Below are 23805 nucleotides of genomic sequence, written 5' to 3'. Positions count from 1 at the left end.
ATTGAAGTAGTACTCGACCCTGGTAAGGGGGGAAGTAACTCCCTAAGAAAAACAATCCGTAGTCAAGGACGGGAGTCACCTCCCCTACCGGTAACCCGCACATGCGCGGTCCTGCTACCGGCCGTCATTCCACCCACTTCAACACTACTGCACAGACGTGTTGTTGTACTCCGGCATATTTTTTGCCTTGGCCTTTTTGTGGAAGGCCATTTGACCCTGGTCTTTGCGTTGCTTTCTTTAGGTAAGATCGTTTCACTTCTCTTCGCTACGCGTTGCGTTTGTTTGAGTATTTTCGCTGTTGTAATTCTTCTACACGTGCGCGTGTTCGATATTGCAAATGGCGGACAAAAACTCTAAAAGCAAGGGCAAACTTGTTTCTCTGCTCTCTTCACCGGGGAAAGAGAAGGATAAGGACAAGTCTAAGTCTAAATCAAAGACGCGTGCCTCTGTAACTTCGTCACAGGCTACGTCTTTAATTCTGGTTACTGACCCGGTGACTAAGAAAACAGAACGGGTTTCGCTCGACTCCACGTCACCGTCACCGGTTTTTCCCACGCAGGAACGCTCTACTTCTCCTCTCTCGCGCTCGCAGACGCCACGGTCTAGCGAGTCCGTGTCTCGGGAAGAAGTTTTGGCAATGTTTGCTACCTTGAAGCATGACCTAGTTGCCTTACATTCTGCGGAAAGACCTGTCGCTCCCCTCCCGCCTGGCGTGGGGGGGGTGGCCTCTCTTTCTAGGCTGCGGCCGTCAGCGACGATCACGTCGGCTGATCTCGGGCCGGATTTTTCTGGTTTGGTTGCGGATTTCCCTGCCTTTTCAGGGGGGTTCGCGGCCTTAGCGCCGCCCGGTTCCAGCGCTTCGGCGTTGGGCGGCGTTTGTGGGAGTCCCCATCTTTTTGGGGGCTCACACTTGCCTGCGGGCCCGGGTTACGCTTTTGCGTCGCCGGGTTCGCAGACGGCTCCTCCCCGGCAGTACACCGTCCATCACGTGGCGGGTGCGCTAGGGAGCGGCGAAGCGCGCCAGCCTGCCCCCCTGGGATCAGTTTCGGCTGTCCCGGCCTCTGGGGGGCAGGCAGCAGCGTCTTGTCTGTCCAGCTCTGGCCTACAAGATTCTGTCGGCGGTCATCGACCTGTAGCTCTTGGTCCGGCTGCCGCCGTTCCTGGTTCGAGTTCGCAGGGGGTAGGCTCCTCTGGTTGCCCCTCGGGGCTTCCGGTCGGGCCTGCCCGTGGGTTGTCGTCCTCGACTTCCGGTTGTGCTGTGGCAGGCACTTCCGGTGGAGGACAGCGGGCTAGTGGTTCCGGTGGCAGTGTCCCTGCTATCCCGTCCCTGGTTACGCATCGACTTCCGGCCCCGACTTCCGGTTCCGCCGCGGCGGTTCCGGTTGTCGGCGGTGCTGTTGGTGGACAGTTTGCGGCGCTTCCGTCTATTGTTCAACCGACTCTAGCCACTTCCGCTTCCGTGGACGGGTGGGTTTCCGGTTTGCCGGACCCTCCTTCTGATGGAGATCAGGAAGGTTTTGGAGAGGAACAGGAAGGGGATGAGGATTGCTCTGAATCTGTTACCCCCTTACGGATTCCCAATAAACTGGGCCCTACTCTGGAGTTGGCTGCGGAGATAACCTCACGGTATTTCCCTGAGGGTGTCTCCGCCGATTCTACTGTGGTCGCACCCCCTCCTTCTGCTTTGGCAGATTTTGCGGGCGCGGGGGACACGAAGGCGAAGTTCCGGTTCGTTGAATCTCCTTCCGTCCCTTTTGTGATGGCTCAGGTGTTGGCGGACGCTAACACACCCTACCCTCTCTTGGCTGCTCATGGGGAAGCCCCCCCGTCTGCTCAGCCTTGGTTAACCTCGGCTCAGGCAGGCGGCGGCCTCCCAGCTAATTCAAGAAGATCGCGGCTGCCTAGCAGGCCACATTCTCTTCTCTCATCGTTTTCGCTGCCCACAGCTCCACTTCCGGTAACTCCGGAACTGGCTCGCTTGCGGCAGGATGGTTATAGCCGAGATAGGACTTCCGTTTGTACGGAACAGAGTCTACTCGGGCTGGAGGAAAGCGGGCGTTCTTCCCTTGAACTGACCTCTTTAGCGGAAACGCTCATCCGGTCTCTCACGAGAGCCATCGCTTCGTCCATCGAGCCTTTTAGGTTTCGTGACGATGCTATTGAGGCTGATGCTGCCATGCTCCTGGCGGCGCTTGCGAAGGTCACTGACAGTCAGATGACGCTTGCTGCTCGGCTCTACTCTCAGGTGGTGTTCTGGAGGCGCGAGGCTTTTCTTAACGGCTCTCGCCTGACGGATAAGGCCACCATAGACTCTTTGAGAGTCTCTCCCTTTTCAGAGGGTGCGTTGCTGGGGTCACGCTCTTTGGATGCCCTTCGGCAGCAAACTGAGGAAACTCGTGACCAACATGTGGTGCAACTGACGGAACTCGCTCTTAAGCAGCACAGCAACAAACCACGGAGTTCTGCGTCAGCGCCAGACAGCTCTTCTGGGCAGCAGTCGTCTCGCGCAGGTAGGGGTGGGTCACGGTCCCGTCCTTACCAGCGTAAACCTTCCTTCGGGAAGCGGGGGTCTGGGCGCAAGCCCAACCCCCAATGAGCCACCCCCGATCCAGTCACCCCCCCCAGCCTCTGCCCTTTTGGTAGCAGGCGGCCTCTTCCGGGTTCTTCCAGCTTGGCTGTCTCGGACAAGCAGCCTATGGAGCATGGGGGTGATTCGATCGGGGTTCCGCCTTCCTTGGCAGGAAGGCAAAGCCCCTTCGTCCAGGGCGCCGGCCAACTTCCGGTTTCCGGTCAGCCCAGACGCTCAGGAGTCTTTACAGGCGGAAATCCTTCTCTTTCTGCGGAAGCAGGCTATAGAGGAGTTTCTCGGCCACCCCTTCTTGGGACTTTACGGCAGAATTTTGGTCGTCCCCGGGGTGTTGCACCAAGGCATGGTGTTCGATTCACGGGAGTGGGCAGTCCGTCCCACTCAACGTTCAAACTGCAGGCGCGCCCTTTTCAGGCGGCGCTCTGTTCAGTCTGGAATCCGACGTCACACGGCTGGGACGTCTCAGTTCCGTTTCGGGGTCTGGTTGCAGCAGACCACGCCTCAGTGGATGAACACTCCTTGGCTTCTGCAGGGAGTGCCCATAGCGCTTCCTCCTCCTTACACGCATCTCTTTGCGGGCGCAGCACAGAAGGGCTGCGGGGCTCACTTGGACACGCACACGACTTCCGGTCGGTGGTCACAAGAGCAGCGGTCTATGGCACAACATTCGCCTCGAGCTCGAGGCGGTCTTTCTGGGTTTTCATCACTTTCTCTCCACTTTCCAGGGCACCCATGTGTTGTTTCTTTACGACAACACGGCGGTCTCTGCTTATTCCAACAAATAGGGCGGGTCCCGATCTCGGCTGTGGTCCAGCCGAGCATGCGAGACTCTTTCTTAGATCCTGATCTCGGCTCGCTATCTGCCCGGCTGCCTGAACGTCCTTGCCGACGTCATCAGCCGTTCCTTCCAGATCCTCCACACGGTGTGGACCATCACCCATCAGGCGCTCCTCCTTCTTTGGGCGCAGGTAGAGCGTCCGATGGTCATCCTTTTCGCCACGAGATTTTCACGTCGCCTCCCGATCGTTGTGTCTGTTTCCGGGCCCGGAAGCTTGGCAGATCGACGCGATGACGATCAGCTGGACAGGGCTAGAGGCTTACGCCTTCCCTCCCACTCCACTCTTCGGAAGGGTTTAGCCTAAAGCCGACTTAGAGCGGCTTCATCTCCTTCTCGTGGCACCGCGCTGGCCCAGTCAGCATTAGTTCCCGGACCCCATGCAGCTCGCCAGCGGCCCGCCAATCCCGCTCGGCCGCCGGCGAGGGGAGCTTTTCCAGCCCAGAACGGGGACTCTGCACTATCGCCCCGAGGGCCTGGATCCTCACGCCTGGAGAGGGTTCGGAGATCACTGGGGTGCTCAGGCGCCTCCGCTTTCGCTGTTGGACTTAGGCCAGAAGGCTCTCAGGCCACCTCCTCTGTCTACTAGTCACGCTGGCTGGCTTGGACTCGATGGTTTGCGCCTAACAATGTTGTCCCGGTCGCCCTGCGATCAATGCAGGTCGCAAACCATCTGGCATGGCTCTCCGCTCGGGGACGCGCCGCGTCCTCTTTGCGCGCTCGCCGCTCAGCCATCTCTGTTTCTTTTAAGCAACTTGGACGCTCCATCTCCCTCGGGGGAGTTATCGCGAGTGTGCTAAAGGGCGCGGCCCTCAGTTCTGCAACGGAGAGAACTTCTGTCCCGGCTTGGGACGTTCTTCTAGTACTCGAATTTCTCCGTTCTAGTGCTTTTGAACCTTTACAAGACGCTAGTCTCTCTGACCTTACGCGCAAAACTCTCATGCTCATACTGCTCGCTTCCGCGCGGAGGGGCAGTGAGATCCACGGCCTCTCAGGCCTAGACCGGGATATCACTTTCGAAAGAGACGGCTCGGTTTCACTGCGTGTCCGTCCCGATTTTCTCGCCAAGAATCCAAAACCTGGTCAACTTTCACCGACCATTTCCATTCGGCCTCTCCGGGACATTTTTAGCCCCCGGCGATCCGGATCTTTCTAACTGTCCGGTACGCGCGCTTAAGGCTTACTTGTCGCGCACCGCTCCGTTTCGAGCATCAGCTCCGAAGTTGTTGTTTATTTCGATCATTTAAGCCCGAAATAAAGACTTTGCAAAAACCACGCTTTCCAGATGGTCTTCCACACTTATAAGGCATGCTTATCAGTGGTGGCAGACACAAAAGGGGGGGGGGCAGTCAGTCCTTCCTCCTCGATCACCTCGTACGCACGAGGCTTGAGCGTGGGCAACTTCCTTAGCTGTCCTCAAGTCTGGAAGGATGTCAGACGTCCTCAAAGCTGCATACTGGACGACTCATGATGTCTTCCTCAGCTACTACCTCCGGGGCATTGCCAGCACTCATCCGGACGGTACCAACTGCCTCCCAGCTATGGTTGCCGCAGGCCAGATACTTCCAAGAGATTAATGTGAGTATCCCACCGCCTTTATGTGCAATCTGCCATTTATGTGAGTTGAGGTAAGAATATGTGATTGAATCGAAAATTTCAAAACTAAATTTTCATTTAATTAATATACTTACTCAACTCACATCGTTTATACCCTCCCATCCATCCCCGCTAACATTATATGTGTTACAGGTGTGTGTTTCCGTGGGGGAATGACGGCCGGTAGCAGGACCGCGCATGTGCGGGTTACCGGTAGGGGAGGTGACTCCCGTCCTTGACTACGGATTGTTTTTCTTAGGGAGTTACTTCCCCCCTTACCAGGGTCGAGTACTACTTCAATATCTTAGCAATGAACTGAAGTTAATGCCATTTATGTGAGTTGAGTAAGTATATTAATTAAATGAAAATTTAGTTTTGAAATTTTCGATTTTTTTACATGAAGGTCTTTTACCTTACAAATGTGAACTGCAACTCATATGTTTTGCAGAAAAGGAATTTTATTATTTTTCTTTGACAAAATAAACAAAGCTAATAATTCAGAAAGAAGTGCAAGTCTGTGTGTGTGTGTGTGTGTGTGTGTGTGTGTGTGTGTGTGTGTGTGTGTGTGTGTGTGTGTGTGTGAGTGCCAGTGAGGAGGGAGAGAGAGTTGGATTTGTAATGGTTTGGTTGGACGCATGTTCCACTGAAACATGAATACGGAATGTTTGTATGTCCAAGTTTCAAAATTGTACTTTGTTGCCTTTTTTTGCTACACGCAAAAGCACTAGAGTTGGAATAGCAGACGAACCATTACAACAAGCCATTCGTCTTATTTCCCTTTAAACGGACTACTTCGAGCCTTACCTCCCTTGGATCGTTGCACTTTTCATCTGTGGGATTTCAATGTCCAAGCACAGGCGGAAGGTATCGTTTACTGGACCACTACTTTCCGCCTGTGGTCCAAGTCTCGATTCCACCACTGAGACAAGTCGATTGTAGACTGATGCAAGTGTTAGTACCCCGAACCTTCCAATCGAATCTTACTCCGTTCTTGCGTAATGTTTTCCGGGAGTAACACCGCACCACACTTTTGAAGTATTGATGTTTCTGCAGCCACAAAACTTTTCGACGGACAACTGTCACTTGTTAGTGTGCATGGGTTATAAATGTAAACACAAACCGATCTATATTAACAAAAAAAGCCAAACCTCATTCAACACGTATGTAGATCTATATAGAGATGCAAAGCTAAGCAGCTGAGTTGATGTCTCTACTCCACATAGCTTCCGGACTCTCAAACTTGGTTGAGCAATAGAAATGTGAGTGAGATAGAGAGAGAGGATCGAGTGGCTGTTGGTGCATATGCAACTAGAGGAGATTCATCAGGGTTCTTGTGCGTTACCTTCACTTTAGATGAAGAAGAATTTTGATGATGAAACAAGAAGAAATGTGCAGAGTTGTCTAACGCATGTCTGTCATACATGTGTCATCAGCTTCCATAGAACCCAGTCGCTGAAGTATGCCAGTGAGAGAAAGAAAGAGTAGAGCAATGGCACTGGACGCGAGTGGAGGTTGTAAGAAGTGTGGGATTATCCTTGACCCTGTGACGGTCTGGATGTACGAAGAGAACGACCTTTGCCGAACGTGCAGACTGGCAGAGACTGGCGGTGTTGTATTCCAGACTCCTTGCGGACAGCGTTACTGCAAATGTTGTGGAATTCTTATCGAAGTCTACGTTGAAAATTGGAATTCTGAGCCAGATTTCTGCTCTGCCTGCACTCTGATACAGAATTCATATGCAGAAAGTAGCGGTAAAGCTTGTACATGTGAATTATGCAGCAATCATGATGATATGTCACCCTCTGAGAAGACAACACTGGTGACAGATTCAGGGAAGTCAGGTATGTGTAAGAATTGTAAACCTTTTATTTTTATGTTAACAAAATTTTGAAATTAAATATAAGAAGTGTATGCATTTGGCAGAGATTGTGGGTCAGTTTGTGAGAATTTATGATTCTGAGTGGATTGTAGTGAATGTGTTCAGATGTATGCAGTGACGGAAGCATACATGTGTTTCACAGTTTATGGTTTGATGTGGTTTGGGTACTTAGTTGTGATTTTATTTTATTTTGTGCCGTCCTTGTCTTGGTTCGTAAAGATCTCTTTTGTCTTTTAACATTGTCTCATGCTCACCAATGCTCATTTTGTTTTGTAGATTTTGTGATAATATACAGGTATACATATCTGTTTTATGATAAGTCACACAAAAAAAATCATTTTCATTTGGATTAAAAGAACAATCAATGAAATACATGCATTTGTATCGTTTCAGAATCTGGCAACAGAGAAAAGAACGCCAGTGAAACCTGCTCAGCATATGAGCAACCAAGGGAATGGGACAATCTTGTGGAGGAGGAGATAAGGAAAAAATGGGAGCGGTAAGGCCACAAAAAAAAAGGTGTGGTTAAGGTAACATAGCCTAAAAAAATAGGGTAGGAAGGTAGGCAATCACTTTTTTTTTTTAAACTTTTTTTTTTAATGTGCACAAATTAAACCTACTTGACAGGGAAATAAGTGTGCGACTCGAGCGCTTTTGCTTTCATTGCGTTTTCTGCACTCGTTTTTTTGTTTGTTTGTTTTGTTTTGACAAATGTAATAAAAAGTTATAGGGTCGGCCCCTAAAAATAGGGTAGGTCGGGTTACCGTAACCACACCTATTTTTTTTTTAGGCCTAAGAAACTATTTCCAGTGGTTTTGCATTCAAAGGAAGTTGGAGAAGTGGGTGACAGGGACAGTGTGTGTTATTGTTGAAGGGGAAGATAGGTACTGCTGACTTTTTGAACATAGTTGAGTTTGCACACACTTGCCTACAAAAACAGACTCAATGACTGCATATCTAGCAGAATGCGATTCAGTCAAACCTGTCAAACCTGTCAAACATTATGGAGAGGCACATGATGCTGTGCATTTTACGAGGATCTTTCGGGCGGGGATGTAGCTCAGTCGGTAGCGCGCTGGATTTGTATCCAGTTGGCCGCTGTCAGCGTGAGTTCATCCCCACGTTCGGCGAAAGATTTATTTCTCAGAGTCAACTTTGTGTACAGACTCTCCTCGGTGTCCGAACACCCTCGTGTGTACACGCAAGCACAAGACCAAGTGCGCACGAAAAAGATCCTATAATCCATGTCAGAGTTCGGTGGGTTATAGAAACACGAAAATACCCAGCATGCTTCCTCCGAAAGCGGCGTATGACTGCCTAAATGGCTGGGTAAAAACGGTCATACACGTCACGTAAAAGCCGTGGGATTTTCAGCCCATGAACGAACAAACAAACAAACCAGGATCTTTCAGCCTGTCCTTAACTGGGTGAAGTGGACTACGCGCAGAACACTTTGCGAAGCTGACCGCATTTTTTATTTTTTATTTACGAGGAATTATATTGCGCACGTATCTCACCACACAAGGCGACTCGTGGCGCATGTTACCTATTAATGCCGTGTGAGATGAAATTTTTGACACAATATATCACGCATTCACATCGGCCAGTAGATGAACAGCCTGTAGGCGCTGCATCCACCTTTCACGGCCTATTGTTCCAGGACGTCGTTATGCGAATTTCCTCAGAAAACGGCGTATGGCTGCCTAAATGGCGGGGTAAAAAACAGTCATACACGTAAAATTCCACTCATGCAAAAAAAACCACGAGTGTACGTGGGAGTTTCAGCCCACGAACGCAGAAGAATTAAAGACCCCTCCTGTTTTTGGAACCGCAGGAGCTTTCTAGTTTGCTGTTAGGTAGATTTTTGGTTCCTCTTTCCTGTCATGCTCTCTTTTTCTTCATGAATTCTTTTCTTTTTTCTGCCTTCTTGCTCATTCACCTGTATTTTTTCCAAAAATCTCTTCTCTTGCTGCTTGTCTCGCGATTCATGTATAGTTTAATCTGTTAGTGTTCTGATGTAAGTCCAGCAGTAGATAGGTTAAGCCTATTTTAACATACTGGAAAGTGGTAATCTTCCAGTAGGTATTAATTTAGTTTTACTAAAGCCTGCTGGGACACAAGTAATGGGTTAGTGCATTTGTAAACAGGAATCGCTTGACAAGTGGCCCCCTTCATCCCCCCCTTCCTCGTCCTGATATGGCTCTGCGTAGTCGGCTGGACGTTAAGCAACAAATAAACAAACAAACAAACGCAGAAGAAGAAGAAGAAGATTATGCGAATAATGGTGTCATGTACGAATTCTATCATTTCTTCCCCATGTCTTTCTTAAGAAACTGACAAAAAATTTCGAGAATAAAGTTTATCTCAGGACTTCATCATAATTATCAGCAGTAGAAAACTACTCGTAAGGTCACTGTGGTATCGCACATCATTAAAAAATCTATTAATTTTAGAGTATTCTTCTTTTTCTGCGTTCATGGGCTGAAACTCCTACGTACACGTGTTTTTTGCACGAGTGGGTTTTTACGTTTAAGACCGTTTTAACCCCGCCATTTAGGCAGCCATACGCCGCTTTCGGGGGAATTAAAGTATCAAGACTGGTCGTGAATGTTGAAGTTACATAATAATTCAGTAAACTTAAAGTCATATGTTTGTTAAGCTTTTCATTGCATGTCATTGCAGAGAACAGTTGGAGCTGAAGAAGCAGTTAGTAACACGTGACTGTCCCCAGGTGAAGAACATTCTTCAGGCCATCAGAAAGGACACGGGGAAGACATTCTACATTGGAGGGGTGGACATTTCTTTCATCAAAGGAAACAATGTGGATGCCTGTGCCGCCCTCGTCATTCTTTCCTTCCCTGACCTCCAGGTAGGTAAATGCTCCATTATTATTATTATTATTATGTCCCTGTGTGTTTTTATCAAAAAAGAGAAGAGAAAACAATGTTGTGAAACGCGATCAATCTGCCTAGGTTTTAACCTGTAGTAAGGCCGATGGGGTCTATGTCGACCAAAAGAGTGGGATTCCCTGTAGGTGGAGTTCCTGTAGGGGGATTCCCTGTATACAGGGATTCCCACAGGGTGGAGTTTTTCAATAAAACTTGCAAACCATGTTCGAATTTCTAAGAAATATAAAAAAAGATAGAAAAACATCAATTTCTACCGATGTCGCTAAGCATCACGTGACTTTCAGCGATATCAGCGAAACACTACAGGACCTAGACCCTGTGGTATTCCCTGTATACAGGGAATCCCCCCTACAGGAACTCCACCTACAGGGAATCCCTCTCTTTTGGTCGACATAGACCCCATCAGCTGTAGTAAAAGCATCCTTCCACTTGAAAAAATACTAAAAGTGTACAGCCTGACTTCTTCTTTCTTTGTAGAGTTGAATTGTTTTATTTGTCTTGTCATTCAGACTCCCATGCCATTCTGTCAGATTGATTCAGCAAATAATTCCGGCTTTGCACAAGAATCAGCCAGGAAATTGAGTGTTGGTATGTGTCCAAGTGGAAGGATGCTCCTATCCCATGTTAAAGCCCAGCCAGATCTGTGTTAGTGTACATGAATGTTTACAAAGGAAGGACGCTTTCTTTAATGCCATCTCATAATACACGTTGTTTGTATTTTTGACCAAATATGACATTTTACACAAATCCAGACGGTCAGTGTTCCTCCGAGACCACACCAGCGGTTGGCGCGGTCGAAGTGAACGAAAGTCGAGATCTGTGTCAAATGTCACATTTTGGTCAAAAATACAAATAACATTTATGTATTGATCGATTTTTGTTAGAATTTTATTTTTTACGATTGAATGCACACAAACATGCATTTTTTTTGTCGTCTCGGGTAGCCACCTAAAGATGGAGATTTTGTCGGACTCTGACATCACATGACTCAAAGAAGGAAATTCCAATGTTTAATCTTGACTTGACTTATTTATTTATTTATTTATTTATTAAGGAGATTTCTATAGCGCATAACTAAAAGCACTATGCGCTTTACAATATCACTAGGTATAAGCACACGCAGACATACTCTGATTAAATAGAACTTAGCCTAGCAAGACATACTAAGAACAATAAACATTTGAGTTCATACAAAAATAGAGAATTAAATTAAACACTGGACAAACGATTAAAATAAGCTTAAGGCCTACACCAACTGCAATGAGCTATTTCAAATACAAAAGTTTATTTAATTAGTTGATTTGACTTGATCAGTGGTTGAGGCCCGTGAGGGCTTGTTCACCATTCCAAAGTAATCGATACATTGCGTTTTTGTATGAATTCACAGGTGGTGTACAAGCGTCTGGAGATGATTGAGCTGACAGCTCCATACATCCCAGGATTCCTGGCCTTCAGGGAGGTTGAATTTCTCGTCTCTCTCTATCAAACCATGCTGAGAAATGCCCCGCAGTACAAACCAGATGTGAGTTCAGATCTGTTAGTTCATGAAAAGTTCATTGTTACTAGAGAGATTGCAGAAAGAGAGAGAAAGAGAAAACCTGATTGTTTTTGCCTCTTTGATCAGATCATTATTGTTTTCAAGGTGTCAGTGGGTAAAAGTACTCGGGTTAGAAGCTCTATCTTTCCCTCTACGTACTGTTAGTGAGTGTCTGTGTATTTGTGCGGTGTGTTTTTGTTCGTGTTTTTATTGAGTCACTTGAGAAAAAGTGACTATGTAATCGGTCAGTGTTAGTCGGACGGCCGGCCGTCCGGCCGGCCGTCCGTAGACACCACCTTAACGTTGGACTTTTCTCGGAAACTATCAAAGCGATCGGGCTCATATTTTGTTTAGTCGTGACCTCCAATGACCTCTACACTTTAACGATGGTTTCGTTGACCTTTGACCTTTTTCAAGGTCACAGGTCAGCGTCAAAGGAAAAATTAGACATTTTATATCTTTGACAAAGTTCATCGGATGTGATTGAAACTTTGTAGGATTATTCTTTACATCAAAGTATTTACATCTGTAGCCTTTTACGAACGTTATCAGAAAAACAAGGGAGATAACTAGCCTTTTCTGTTCGGCAACACACAACTTAACGTTGGGCTTTTCTCGGAAACTATAAAAGTGACCGGGCTCAAATTTTATGTGAACGTGACTCATTGTGTTGTGAATAGCAATTTCTTCCTGTCCATCTGATGCCTCATATAATATTCAGAACTGCGAAAGTGACTCGATCGAGCGTTTGCTCTTCTTGTTTTATCTTATTTTGTTGTTTATTTTTTATGATGGTGGATGTAACAAATGTTATCGAAATGTTTGGAATTTAAGGGGTTTGAAATGTTACTTTCTTTACTTCAGACCTGTTTACACTTCCGGATTGTCCGGAATTATTATGGATTGGATGTCTAAATTCCGGTATTACTTTTTTGTTCTTGAATGAAACACCAGTAACTCACTGTTGCAGTACTTTTTCTCACAAAATCAAGCTGATATGCACTGTTTCAAATGTCAAGAGTGTTGCTGGTGAATCAGAGTGTTGCTGGTGAATCAGAAACAAAAATTACTGTTAAATAGACTTGAACTGGTGAGTGTCAAGCATAATCGAGGCGCGTCTAAATTATTAAATTTCCCTGTGTTCCCTCAAATCGGGCGATTTTGACCCATTTTAAAAAAAATAATAAAAATCAACAACACAAAATAACCTTACCTGCCTTACATTTTTACAAAGTTTGAAACTTTCTCTTTTACAAAATATATGAAACATTTGAAAGAACATACCTTTAGTTGTCTTCACATCCAGTCAAACTACCTCTTTGAAGCAAAAGACAAACAACTTTCTACGTCATGGGTTCATCATACACAATGTCATGATCGACACTTTCATTGCCCGAATCATCACCCAAATGATCGTCCATTGGCATTGGCACAAACTTGTCACCAGAATCTAAAATATCATCTCCACTATCATCATCACTTAGGTCAAGATCAGAACCGTACTGAATAACAAGTTCTAGCACTCTTTTCAAGTTACTACGTCTTGTCAGCAGAACGTTCCGCCATCTTGGAAAAGTCAAAACACGTGGGTCGCACACCGTCAACAAAATAAAATTAATCCCAACAATTGAAGGGAAGGAACTGTTTACAGTGAATGGTTCCACTGTAGACAGATAGAAGTTCATTGCAGGGGTTGTTTCCCTTGGTCAGCAGGACCGTTTACACCGTTAAAAATTCGTGATATCCGTCGGAACTCAAGTGCCGGCACGCGGCCAACGCTAAACACAGGTGTCGGACTTCCAGTTCCGACACGCAGCGAATGAGTTAATACAAAGCCATAATTGAGTGTTATAATAAAGGAGCACAAGATCAATTTATAAATGTGCTGTTTTTGTGTGTGGATAAAGTAAACTTGTCTTTGTTAACTTGCATATATATCAGGTGTCTTGTGTTGTTGTGTGTGTGTGTGAGCTTCTGTGTGTGTAGTAAAATACTGGTAAACATGGTGATCATCAATTTTTTACTTGTTTTGCATGGTAGCGCGCGTTCGAACGTGTCGTTTAATCGTTTTCGAGCTGGTTTATGGTTGATAAAAAAGATTACTGAAAGATGCCTCAAATTACTGAAAAGCGCCAGTTGCATTCGTGATTACCATTTGGGGGGGGGGGGGGTAAACAGGTCTGTTACTTGAATGCATGTGCAGGTAATTCTGGTGGACGGCAACGGTCAGCTTCATCCACGAGGCTTTGGTCTGGCCTGTCAGCTGGGAGTCTTGCTGGACGTTCCTTGTGTGGGTGTGGGCAAAACGCTCATACACGTTGACGGAATCGAAGAAAATGCAGCTCACAAGGCAAAGGTAGCAAGATGAATGAAATTATTATATGTTATTTGTATTTTTGACCAAAATATGACACTTTACACAGATCAAGACAGTCAAGTGTTCTCCGAGACCGTGCCAGCTGTCGAGGTGAACAATAACTGTCGAAATCAGTGTAAAATGTCATATTTTGGTCAACAATACCCCCCCCCCCCCCCCCAAAAAAAAAAAAAAAAATAGAATCCTTTGTTCAATTGATTAATTAGTTGTTGCTTTTTTTTAATGGCTGGCAGAAAGTGAGGGGAGGGAAATAGTATACATGTACATATATGTTGGTCTGTTTTTCTGAGTGTGTGGGTGCAAATGAAATCAAGTCCAGGTCGGTTTGATTAAGCTGTACTGGGTTAGCTGTAGAATATGCTGTTTTTCAATTATTTGTTACAAAAAGAAAACAAACAAAAAAGTTCCGTCTTGGTTTTTGGTGGTGTTATTTTCCATGAAACTGTGTTGTAGGCCGTGAGAGTCATCGTTGACAATTGTGAGATTGGATGTCTGGTCTTTTGTTTCTCATGTACCATTGTGAAATGAATGCACACACTTTTTGTTCACAGTATTCCAGCCATACTAGTGGACCCCCCCTTTAAAGACCCCCCACATTTAAGACTTCCTCCTTTTTAAGACCCTCCTTTCTCAGATGTTCTGTTCATAACCTCTGTAAATGTACTTCCATTTTCCCCCGCGGGTTAGGGGGAAGAATTTACCCGATGCTCCCCAGCATGTCGTAAGAGGCGACGAACGGATTCTGTTTCTCCTTTTACCCTTGTTCAGTGTTTCTTGTATAGAATATAGTCAATTTTTGTAAAGATTTTAGTCAAGCGGTATGTAAGAAATGTTAAGTCCTTTGTACTGGAAACTTGCATTCTCCCAGTAAGGTCATATATTGTACTACGTTGCATGCCCCTGGAGCAAATTTTTGATTAGTGCTTTTGTGAACAAGAAACAATTGACAAGTGGCTCTATCCCATCTCCCCCCCTTTCCCCGTCGCGATATAACCCTTCGTGGTTGAAAACGACGTTAAACACCAAATACAGAAAGAAAGAAAGTACTTCCATTTTCAGATTCCCTCCTTACCCCATTTTGTCAGGTTTTTGAAGGTCGTAAAAGAAGTGGGGGGGGGGGGGGGGGGGGTCCCACTGTATCTGTTTGGGGATTTTTATTCTTACTTATGTTTGTATCTGGTGTTTCCTCAGAAACAGACACTGAAGAAGGGAGGTGACACGTTCACTTTGACAACCGACAGTGGCAACACACTGGGTCAGGCTCTTCGTAGCACAGACGCCACCACTAACCCAATCTACGTGTCCGTTGGTCACAAGATCAGTTTGACCTCTGCTGTGACCTTGACTCTCCAGTGCTGCAAGTACAGGATTCCTGAGCCAACCCGATTTGTAAGATTAAGGGCTTTCTTTTTTTTCATGCTTTTACATTTTGTCAAGTTTTGTTGGAAATTTTGGTACAGCAATCTTTGACCAAGCCCAAACTATGGGATTGCATTTCAGCTTGGAAGCTTAAACATTAATTAATGAGTTTGATCATTAAAAATCTAAAGAGTTCTAATAAAAAATGAAGTTTGAGTAATCGATCTAAAAAGGATTTCATCTTATTCTTTATCATTGCCTGAATCCAATTGGATTAAAAATAAGCTCAGAAAATAAAAAGTATAAAGAAAAGTGAGCTTTCCTGTTAAGCGCTATATGCTACTACGCTATACTGGCTTGTCACTTCAAACGACTATGATAAACGACCACAAGGCCACAGTACGGTTTTCCCGTGAATGTGTCAGGGCATTGTCTTCCTGAAATACAGTGCGTATCATACTGTGAGTTCGACAGATTGACCAAAAGTATTAATTTTGCTTCATGCGACTTGTTCTTTTATTTGTTTTCTCTGTTTTTGTGTGCATTTTGTCTTTATTTTGTCAGATTTCTTCCTTGTTGCTGTTATTTGAGTAGGTATTTATATATTTACTAATTTCTTTATCATTTATTTGTTTATTTTGTTACCTGTGTCTGATTTTCATTTGAGACAGTTTATACGAAGACTCACAACTATGAAATTAATCAAGTTTTTCATTAAGAAAAAAAAGAAAAAGATTCATAGTTGATTTCTATGTGAAACCTCTAGTTAACTAGCGTCTTTGGATTCTTTGTTTCAGGCTGACATGTGCTCTCGAGAATACCTGCTCAAGGAACAATGGGATCCTGAAGAATTCATCGCATAGGGCTGGGCAAGGCCAAACTGGCAGCAAGCCACTGGTAGTGAACCCATCACTATGACAATCATCCTAGCTGCAGCACCTGAACTGAAAAGACGTACAAGGAGTGGCAGGACTTTCATGTCCTGTCAGTATTGAATGACGGGCGCAGTGGCGTTGTGGTAAGACGTCGGCCTCCTAATCGGGAGGTCGTGAGTTCGAATCCCGGTCGCTGCCGCCTGGTGGGTGGGTTAAGAGTGGAGATTTTTCCGATCTCCCAGGTCAACTTATGTGCAGACCTGCTAGTGACTTAACCCCCTTCGTGTGTACACGCAAGCACAAGACCAAGTGCGCACGGAAAAATCCTGTAATCCATGTCAGAGTTCGGTGGGTTACACGAAAATACCCAGCATGCCTCCCCCGAAATCGGCGTATGCTGCCTGAATGGCGGGGTAAAAACGGTCATACACGTACAAATCCACTTGTGCTGAAAACATGAGTGAACGTGGGAGTCTAAGCCTATGAACGAAGAAGAAAAAGTCAGTATTGAATAGTATTGTGATAAATCTTCTCAAAATTTGCTTGGCTTTTTGAACTTTTTGAACTTTTGTTTTGCAGGAGAGGATCACAAAGTTCTTGAGATGAAAATTCTTTGGTAAAGTGCTGTTCACATTGAACTGTTTGAAACAAGTTTGGGACCATTTTCTTGGTGAGAAGATGTGTTCAGTGATTGATCAGATACAAAATCATCAGGAAATCATCCATGTGAATTCAGTTTTATAATGTCATGCCAATGATTGCTCAGTAGATGTTACTTCTGTCACTGTGTTGAATTGCCACTGGAAAGTCCTTTTTCGATGGCAGTGGTTTCCCCCTGAGCATGTACAGATAACAATCATTCCAAAGATGTTCTAAGATTGGCTGAATGATGTTCAGTCGAATGCTGGATTTTAAACATATCGGGTCACAACCCCTAAGGCCTTTTTGTGTGCTTTGGAGCTCTGTCCTTGCACGTCTTTCATCAGTTGTGCAGCACATTCGGTTTATGGTCATCAGTTATGCAAAAAAGGCATCACTCAGAAATGGTTAAAGTATTTAATACTTTCTGTGTTTTTTTTACCAACTCTTGGGACATTTAGAATGTTTATCACATTCCTGCTGACTGTGATACAGTACATCTGTTTATCTGTAAACACAAAATGAATAGTGCCTTACTGAATGTCACACTAAAATTGTCAGCGTTTAGAGTAATATTTCCTGTATGTGTTTGATGTAAAAATCAACAAAATCTCTGAGAAAATTTTGTTTTGTGTATATTAGATAATGAATTTTTTGTTTCTAACATATTACATTGTACATAAGAAAAAGATACACCATGAGAGTGATTGTGTGATAGTACACCTTTGATCTGCCTGTGATATGATGAATTTGAAATAATTTCTCAAATTTTTCTTTTTTTGTACACTTGTTTTTACATTTTATTTTTTTTGTGTGTGTGTGTGGTTTTTAGAGAGGGTCCAAGAATAACACTGTTAAGTATGGATTGTACAAAATAAGTAATTTTATGAAGATGATTATTTTAATTGTATACTCCCTTACTTGGGGTTATGATTTAAAGTCTTAAGAATGGGTAGATACATCAATTTGTTGTTTTTAACATTCAAGCACTGTGAATAGACGTTTTCTGGAAATAGCTGTCAGGATTTTCAGTTGTGTGAATGAATAAGAGTGCCTTTACCCCGGACAATCTTTTTACAACATCTGGAGCTTGTTCCATGATTCTGATCAACTCAGTGTATCCTGCTATCGGGACGAACAACTAACTCCCATCTCCCCCCCCCCCCCCCCCCCCCCCCCCCCTTTCCCCGTCGCGATATAACCTTCGTGGTTGAAAACGACGTTAAACACCAACTAAAGAAAGAACAACTAACTATGATGTGTATGTTGTGTAGTCTGCGCTAAATATAAACAAGTCGCGTAAGGCGAAAATACAATATTTAGTCAAGTAGCTGCCATTTTTCAGCAAGACCGTATACTCGTAGCATCGTCAGTCCACCGCTCATGGCAAAGGCAGTGAAATTGACAAGAAGAGCGGGGTAGTAGTTGCGCTAAGAAGGATAGCACGCTTTTCTGTACCTCTCTTTGTTTTAACTTTCTGAGCGTGTTTTTAATCCAAACATATCATATCTATATGTTTTTGGAATCAGGAACCGACAAGGAATAAGATGAAAGTGTTTTTAAATTGATTTGGACAATTTAATTTTGATAATAATTTTTATATATTTAATTTTCAGAGCTTGTTTTTAATCCGAATATAACATATTTATATGTTTTTGGAATCAGCAAATGATGGAGAATAAGATAAACGTAAATTTGGATCGTTTTATAAATGTTTATTTTTTTTTTACAATTTTCCGATTTTTAATGACCAAAGTCATTAATTAATTTTTAAGCCACCAAGCTGAAATGCAATACCGAACCCCGGGCTTCGTCGAAGATTACTTGACCAAAATTTGAACCAATTTGGTTGAAAAATGAGGGCGTGACAGTGCCGCCTCAACTTTCACGAAAAGCCGGATATGACGTCATCAAAGACATTTATAAAAAAAAATGAAAAAAACGTATGGGGATATCATACCCAGGAACTTTCATGTCAAATTTCATAAAGATCGGTCCAGTAGTTTGGTCTGAATCGCTCTACACGCACGCACACACACACACATACACATACACACACACACACACACATACACCACGACCCTCGTCTCGATTCCCCCCTCGATGTTAAAATATTTAGTCATAACTTGACTAAATATAAAAAATAACAGACCCTGAAAGGGACTGTGGACTAGATGAACTGGAATAAAATTGAAACTATACAACAAATCGTCATTCCGTTTGTGCTTTCAAATGACAGTTAGTTCCCTTACACCTGCAGCGCTCTTCAACCTTGGTGTTACTTTTTCTGTGTGAATGTGTGTGTTCAAGTGTGTCTATGGTGTGTGTGTTACTGTTGATATTATCACTTCTCTTCTGTTAACCACTTACATTTTAGTTCTTGGACCATGAAACCGGACCATGACTCACGGATTGCACTCATAAATTAGAAAGGGTCAGGTATAGAATAGTCTCAGGCTAACTCTGCGTGCATGTGGATTTCATGAGAGTGCAGTAGGCTTTAGAAGTCACGAAAGATAATCTCTATATGAACAACCATAAAGGTTTTAACATGGCTGTGACACACGATGAGAGAAGAACCTTGGGATACGCCAATGGTGTCTGCATTGCGGAAGCCCTCCCCCTTACATGGTTTTAGCGCGGTCCCAGACATTGGATATTTGCATCCTAGAAAATAGGATTATACCCGGTGGCATGGCCTGCACACATCCAGCCATCCTGGCAAGTTATGGACACAGACTTTTGCTAATGACTTGGAACAGGCGATGTTATCTGCTTGGCATTTGTCTGCGGCGTTCTCTTGGATATGGACCAGAAGTCCGCTGGGCATGATTCGCGGGACTCTATTTTTCAGCAAAGGTGGCTCTGACCTCGTCACTTTATCCCTTTGTCCTTTGCGTTTTCCATATATCCAGAAATTCGCCTCACAATAACGACATTATATTAGAATACACCGTCGCGTGTTGCCTTCTCTATCTCATCAGTTGGATTGGGTGCATAGCACGCGACCTAATACATTGAAATGGTGAGGGGGGGGGGGGGGGGGGCCGTCATGACGGTCTAGGCTCCTTGAAGGAAGGAAATTTGGCTTGCACGCTGAATCGGGCAACTTCTTGTGAGAAGACGGTGCTTTTCTATTGTTATTTCTTGGTGAAATTATTTTAAAAAAAAATAAAAATGTCCTAAGACGAAGCACGGTGACTCAAAATTACCGATATGATGATAAAAAATAACCCTTCCCTCCCTTTAAAGGATCACAATTACTAAGCAGCAATAACAGATAAATTTCTGCAATGTAAACCAATTTGTGAAGTTGGCATGCAGCACAGGCCAGTTTACATGAGTTATAAGAGCGGCTTTCCATTTGGACATACAAAACAAAAAAGTCAACAGGCTGGCTGCTCTCGGTGATTGTCTTGATGAATCGATTTCCGATAACTGATAGTCAAGCTATGTCAACTATGATTTGCGAAACTAGTCCAGCAAAACAAAGTACGTACACTCTGCACGGAACGCAGCAAGCCTGTTGGTTATTGGTACATGTTCAAGTGGAAGGATGCTCAGATCCCATGCAAAACTTGACCTGGACAGATCTGTTGCTGTGTCAGTACACGATCCAACACACGAGGAGAAAGTATTATAGAGGGTTGATAGAGGGTGCTTACAGCACGGTTGGCCTAGTGGTAAGGCGTCCGCCCCGTGATCGGGAGGTCGTGGGTTCCAACCCCGGCCGGGTCATAGGCCTAAGACTTTAAAATTGGCAATCTACAGTGGCTGCTCCGCCTGGCGTCTGGCATTATGGGGTTAGTGCTAGGACTGGTTGGTCCGGTGTCAGAATAATGTGACTGGGTGAGACATGATATGAAGCCTGTGCTGCGACTTCTGACTTGTGTGTGGCGCACGTTATATGTCAAAGCAGCACCGCCCTGATATGGCCCTTCGTGGTCGGCTGGACGTTAAGCAAACAAACAAACAAACAAACAAATGATGTTGTGTACACGATCCAACACACGAGGAGAAAGTATTATAGCCTTTAAGCACGTTGATAGAGGGTCCTTAGGGCAAGGTCTTCGTTCCTTCATGCAGAGTTGCGCCAAATGTGTAGCCTAAAGCAACGGCGACAAATTATCAGATTTCTTCCTGTCGACAGTCTTATCAGAATTCTCCATGATCACACTTGAAAAGGTCTTTCCGATCGATTATGAGCGGCCGGTCTCTCACTCTGCATGATTATGCATGAGCCAGGATGAATCATTCATAAATCTTCGGTGCACTTTCCAGTTTTATTCAGTGTGGCAAGCTCAGTACTCTGTTGCTCATGTGGGCGTGTGTTAAGGTGCCCTGTATATTTCCGCTTAATCAGCACTGAGAAGAAACTGGAAAATCTGCTGACCTTTCTTCTTTTGTTATTCTACTGAAATGAACTTGGGTTTTATTGATGATTTGGTTAATATTCTGAGACTGTCGGACTGAATTACCCTAGAGAGATGAGGTTGGCAGCTCTGATGAATCACCGCCAAGTCTATTCGGAGCAGAAATTTGCGGATGCAAGATGACATTCACGATAGAGCGATTGGGTGCACGTAACTGAGCACGCTCGCATACAAACACACACGCACGTACACACACACGCATTCACGAACGCCGCACGCACGCACGACTGAAACCCAAGACTGACATAGGCTACCACATCACAAACACACACAAACAAACACGCGCGCGTGCGTAGTACACACACAGCCATGCGCCCCATCTTGAGATTGAACTGAAATGAACATCGAAGTGGGCTAAGTCTAGTTGTTCTGTTCATTTTCACACAATTATTTGGCAATCCACTTCAAAAGTCACCACCAATGCTTGAGTGTCCAGTCTATGGATAAGAGGATCCTTCCACTTGGACATGCCCCTCGAAAAAAACCTACAGCGGCTTGGTTGCTCTCTGTGTACGTATCATAGTATAGTGTTCAGTTTGAAGATTGAAATATGTGTCACTAACGAAGCTGATTTATTCAATACTAAAAATAAATACTGACAAAAAGAGAGAAAAAAAACATACTGCAAGGAAAGCCAGGCTGTATGTTTTTGTTATGTGACCAAGTCGGAGGACGCCCTTTAACCCATGTAAAACAAGTCTGGACAGATCCAGGGTGATTTACACGAGGAGAGCTGCCCCTTTAACCCCAATCATGCCACAGCTCTTCAGTAATGGCCCGATGTTAGAATGCAGTGAGACGTCAAGTTTAGTTGAAGGCAATCTGCATATCAAAGTTAGGGTGAAAGACCGACCCTGGCCGGAAGGGCCAGTACAGTCAATATATCTGAATATCCGAAAGAAACGATGCGCTCTCGGCGACATCTATAAGAAATGATAGAGTTTTAGTTCGACTGTTATATTTGAATAAAGCCGAGACGCAGAGGAGAAAAAGTACAAGAAAGACGCACGAGCGCACGTACACACACAGAGACGCACAGACACGTCCACACACACACACATGCACACGCACACACCGTGACACACACGCACACTGACACACACACATACACACACACTGACACACACACACACACACACACACACACTCACACACACACACACACACACTCACACACACACTCACCGTGACACACACACTCACACACACACACACACATACACACACACACATACACACACCGCGCGCACACACTCACACACACTCACACACACACACACTCACACACACACACACACACACACACACACACCGCGCGCACGCGTATACGCGTTCAATCTAGAGTTTGAGGAGAAAACACGTGTACTTTTCCTTTAACAAGGACATGGATCAACTGAGGCTGCGGGCATTAGAGAGTTCTGCTCAGCAAGGGTGGGGTTCTATTCACAACAATTATTTGAAAGGATCTAGTGCTTGTTTTTATACTTTGCAGCAAACATAATTTGTTGTGGCGTAACCAAACTCATCAATTTTCAAAAGATTTTGAGGATGAAGTCGTTTGCTCATTTGTCAATGCTTGTTATTCTCTCCGAGGTGCCAGGATATAATTGGTACGGCATACCTCTCACTCACTCTTGCAGCACATGTCGTCTATATTAAGAGCGCTTACGTCCCTTAGTTTCTCAGATTTCATCAGTTTTTATATCCAAACCTGAAAGTGTCTCCTAGCGCTTTAATTGAGTATGTCAGTGTGGATTTCAGCTTCGATGGAAAGATAGAAGCTGCCTGTGCAGATTTTCATTTTAACAAGCGTGCTAGTTTCGATAGACTTTGAACTTCGTTAAACCATCTGTTTCTGATCACAGAGCTCCCCGAGCTTTTACATACAGTACAGCCATACTTCCATTTGAACGCTTAACGCTCGGGAACATCCTGGCTGCTTTCCGTTGAGAGTGAGAAATTGTTCAAAGAATTTATTTTTTGCACTTTAAAAACGGCGAACGTTGAGCACACACACACGAGCGGGGCCAACACCCCCAGAGCATGAGCGGAAGCAGCAGTCTCATTTGTATTCACTTTAAAGGACAGCCGGTGATCGATAGTGGCTCGCGCTTCACGTGCACAAGAGTCAAGGGTGACAGGCAGCTATCGCTTCCAGACACACTCGCCTGTCTGCGAGGACAAAAATACCTTAATAGAGACGCCCTGCCTGGAAGCACGCAAGGCCCTCGTTTGACCCTCGGTTAGGTTGCTCCAACTGGTTTATGAACTAACGTAACTGAAGCAGAGATCAACAGGCAGGGGAAGACCTGGAGCCAGATCGAAAGGGCAGCCCAGGACCGTGTCGGATGGAGAATTGTCGTCGATGGCCTATGCTCCCCCGGGGGTTCATAATGGCCTAAGTAAGTAAGTAAGTAATGGATTTTACAGGCGATTGCTATGACTTTTTCTTCTTCGGTTGTTTTTCAGATATCCACGGCACCTCTGAATAACACTGTTATGTTTCCTGTCAAAGTCCCTCCCATAAGAACGTCGTCTGCATGCTCGTGGTCGCAAAATCGGCTACTTGCATTACATAAATAAGTGACAAATTTAATATACTGGGCATGACTTTAACTGAATCTTCTTGAGCAGTTTTAATGGGATAAGTGTAACGCTCTATACGGACCCATACCAAACAATCAGCACTACGTTTGCTCTCTGTGCATAATCGGATTTTTTTCTGAAGCATTTTGACACTGACCCCGATGTCAAGTTTCGACATACAACTCAGCGCGCG

General features: G+C 44.8%; 2 protein-coding genes across 2 annotated transcripts; both read left to right on the top strand.

Moving 5' to 3' along the window:
• Positions 1 to 337: 337 nt before the first annotated feature.
• On the top strand, positions 338 to 2596 carry LOC138970158 (uncharacterized). Its single transcript, XM_070342646.1, has one exon. It carries the CDS (start codon positions 338 to 340, stop codon positions 2594 to 2596), a length of 2259 nt encoding a protein of 752 aa, XP_070198747.1.
• Positions 2597 to 5816: 3220 nt separating this feature from the next.
• LOC138970991 (endonuclease V-like) lies at positions 5817 to 17608 on the top strand. The gene is made up of 7 exons (XM_070343584.1): positions 5817 to 6859; positions 7291 to 7396; positions 9580 to 9766; positions 11194 to 11328; positions 13547 to 13699; positions 14912 to 15109; positions 15877 to 17608. The coding sequence occupies exons 1-7, from the start codon at positions 6478 to 6480 to the stop codon at positions 15940 to 15942; spliced, it is 1227 nt and encodes a 408-aa protein (XP_070199685.1). The 5' UTR covers positions 5817 to 6477; the 3' UTR covers positions 15943 to 17608.
• The last annotated feature ends 6197 nt before the right edge of the window (positions 17609 to 23805 follow it).

The sequence above is a fragment of the Littorina saxatilis genome, linkage group LG7 (assembly GCF_037325665.1).
Source record: "Littorina saxatilis isolate snail1 linkage group LG7, US_GU_Lsax_2.0, whole genome shotgun sequence".
NCBI classification, from domain to species: Eukaryota; Metazoa; Mollusca; class Gastropoda; order Littorinimorpha; family Littorinidae; genus Littorina; species Littorina saxatilis.
Note: the sequence above shows the minus strand (reverse complement) of the source record. Positions and strands in the feature narration are given on the sequence as shown.

Excerpts from the sequence above, each read along its gene's own strand:
- LOC138970158 (XM_070342646.1), top strand. The coding sequence starts at position 338 with ATGGCGGACAAAAACTCTAAAAGCAAGGGCAAACTTGTTTCTCTGCTC.
- LOC138970991 (XM_070343584.1), top strand. The coding sequence starts at position 6,478 with ATGCCAGTGAGAGAAAGAAAGAGTAGAGCAATGGCACTGGACGCGAGT. Across the intron at positions 6,860-7,290 it reads GACAGATTCAGGGAAGTCAG|AATCTGGCAACAGAGAAAAG; the intron begins GTATGTGTAAGA and ends GTATCGTTTCAG. Across the intron at positions 7,397-9,579 it reads ATAAGGAAAAAATGGGAGCG|AGAACAGTTGGAGCTGAAGA; the intron begins GTAAGGCCACAA and ends ATGTCATTGCAG.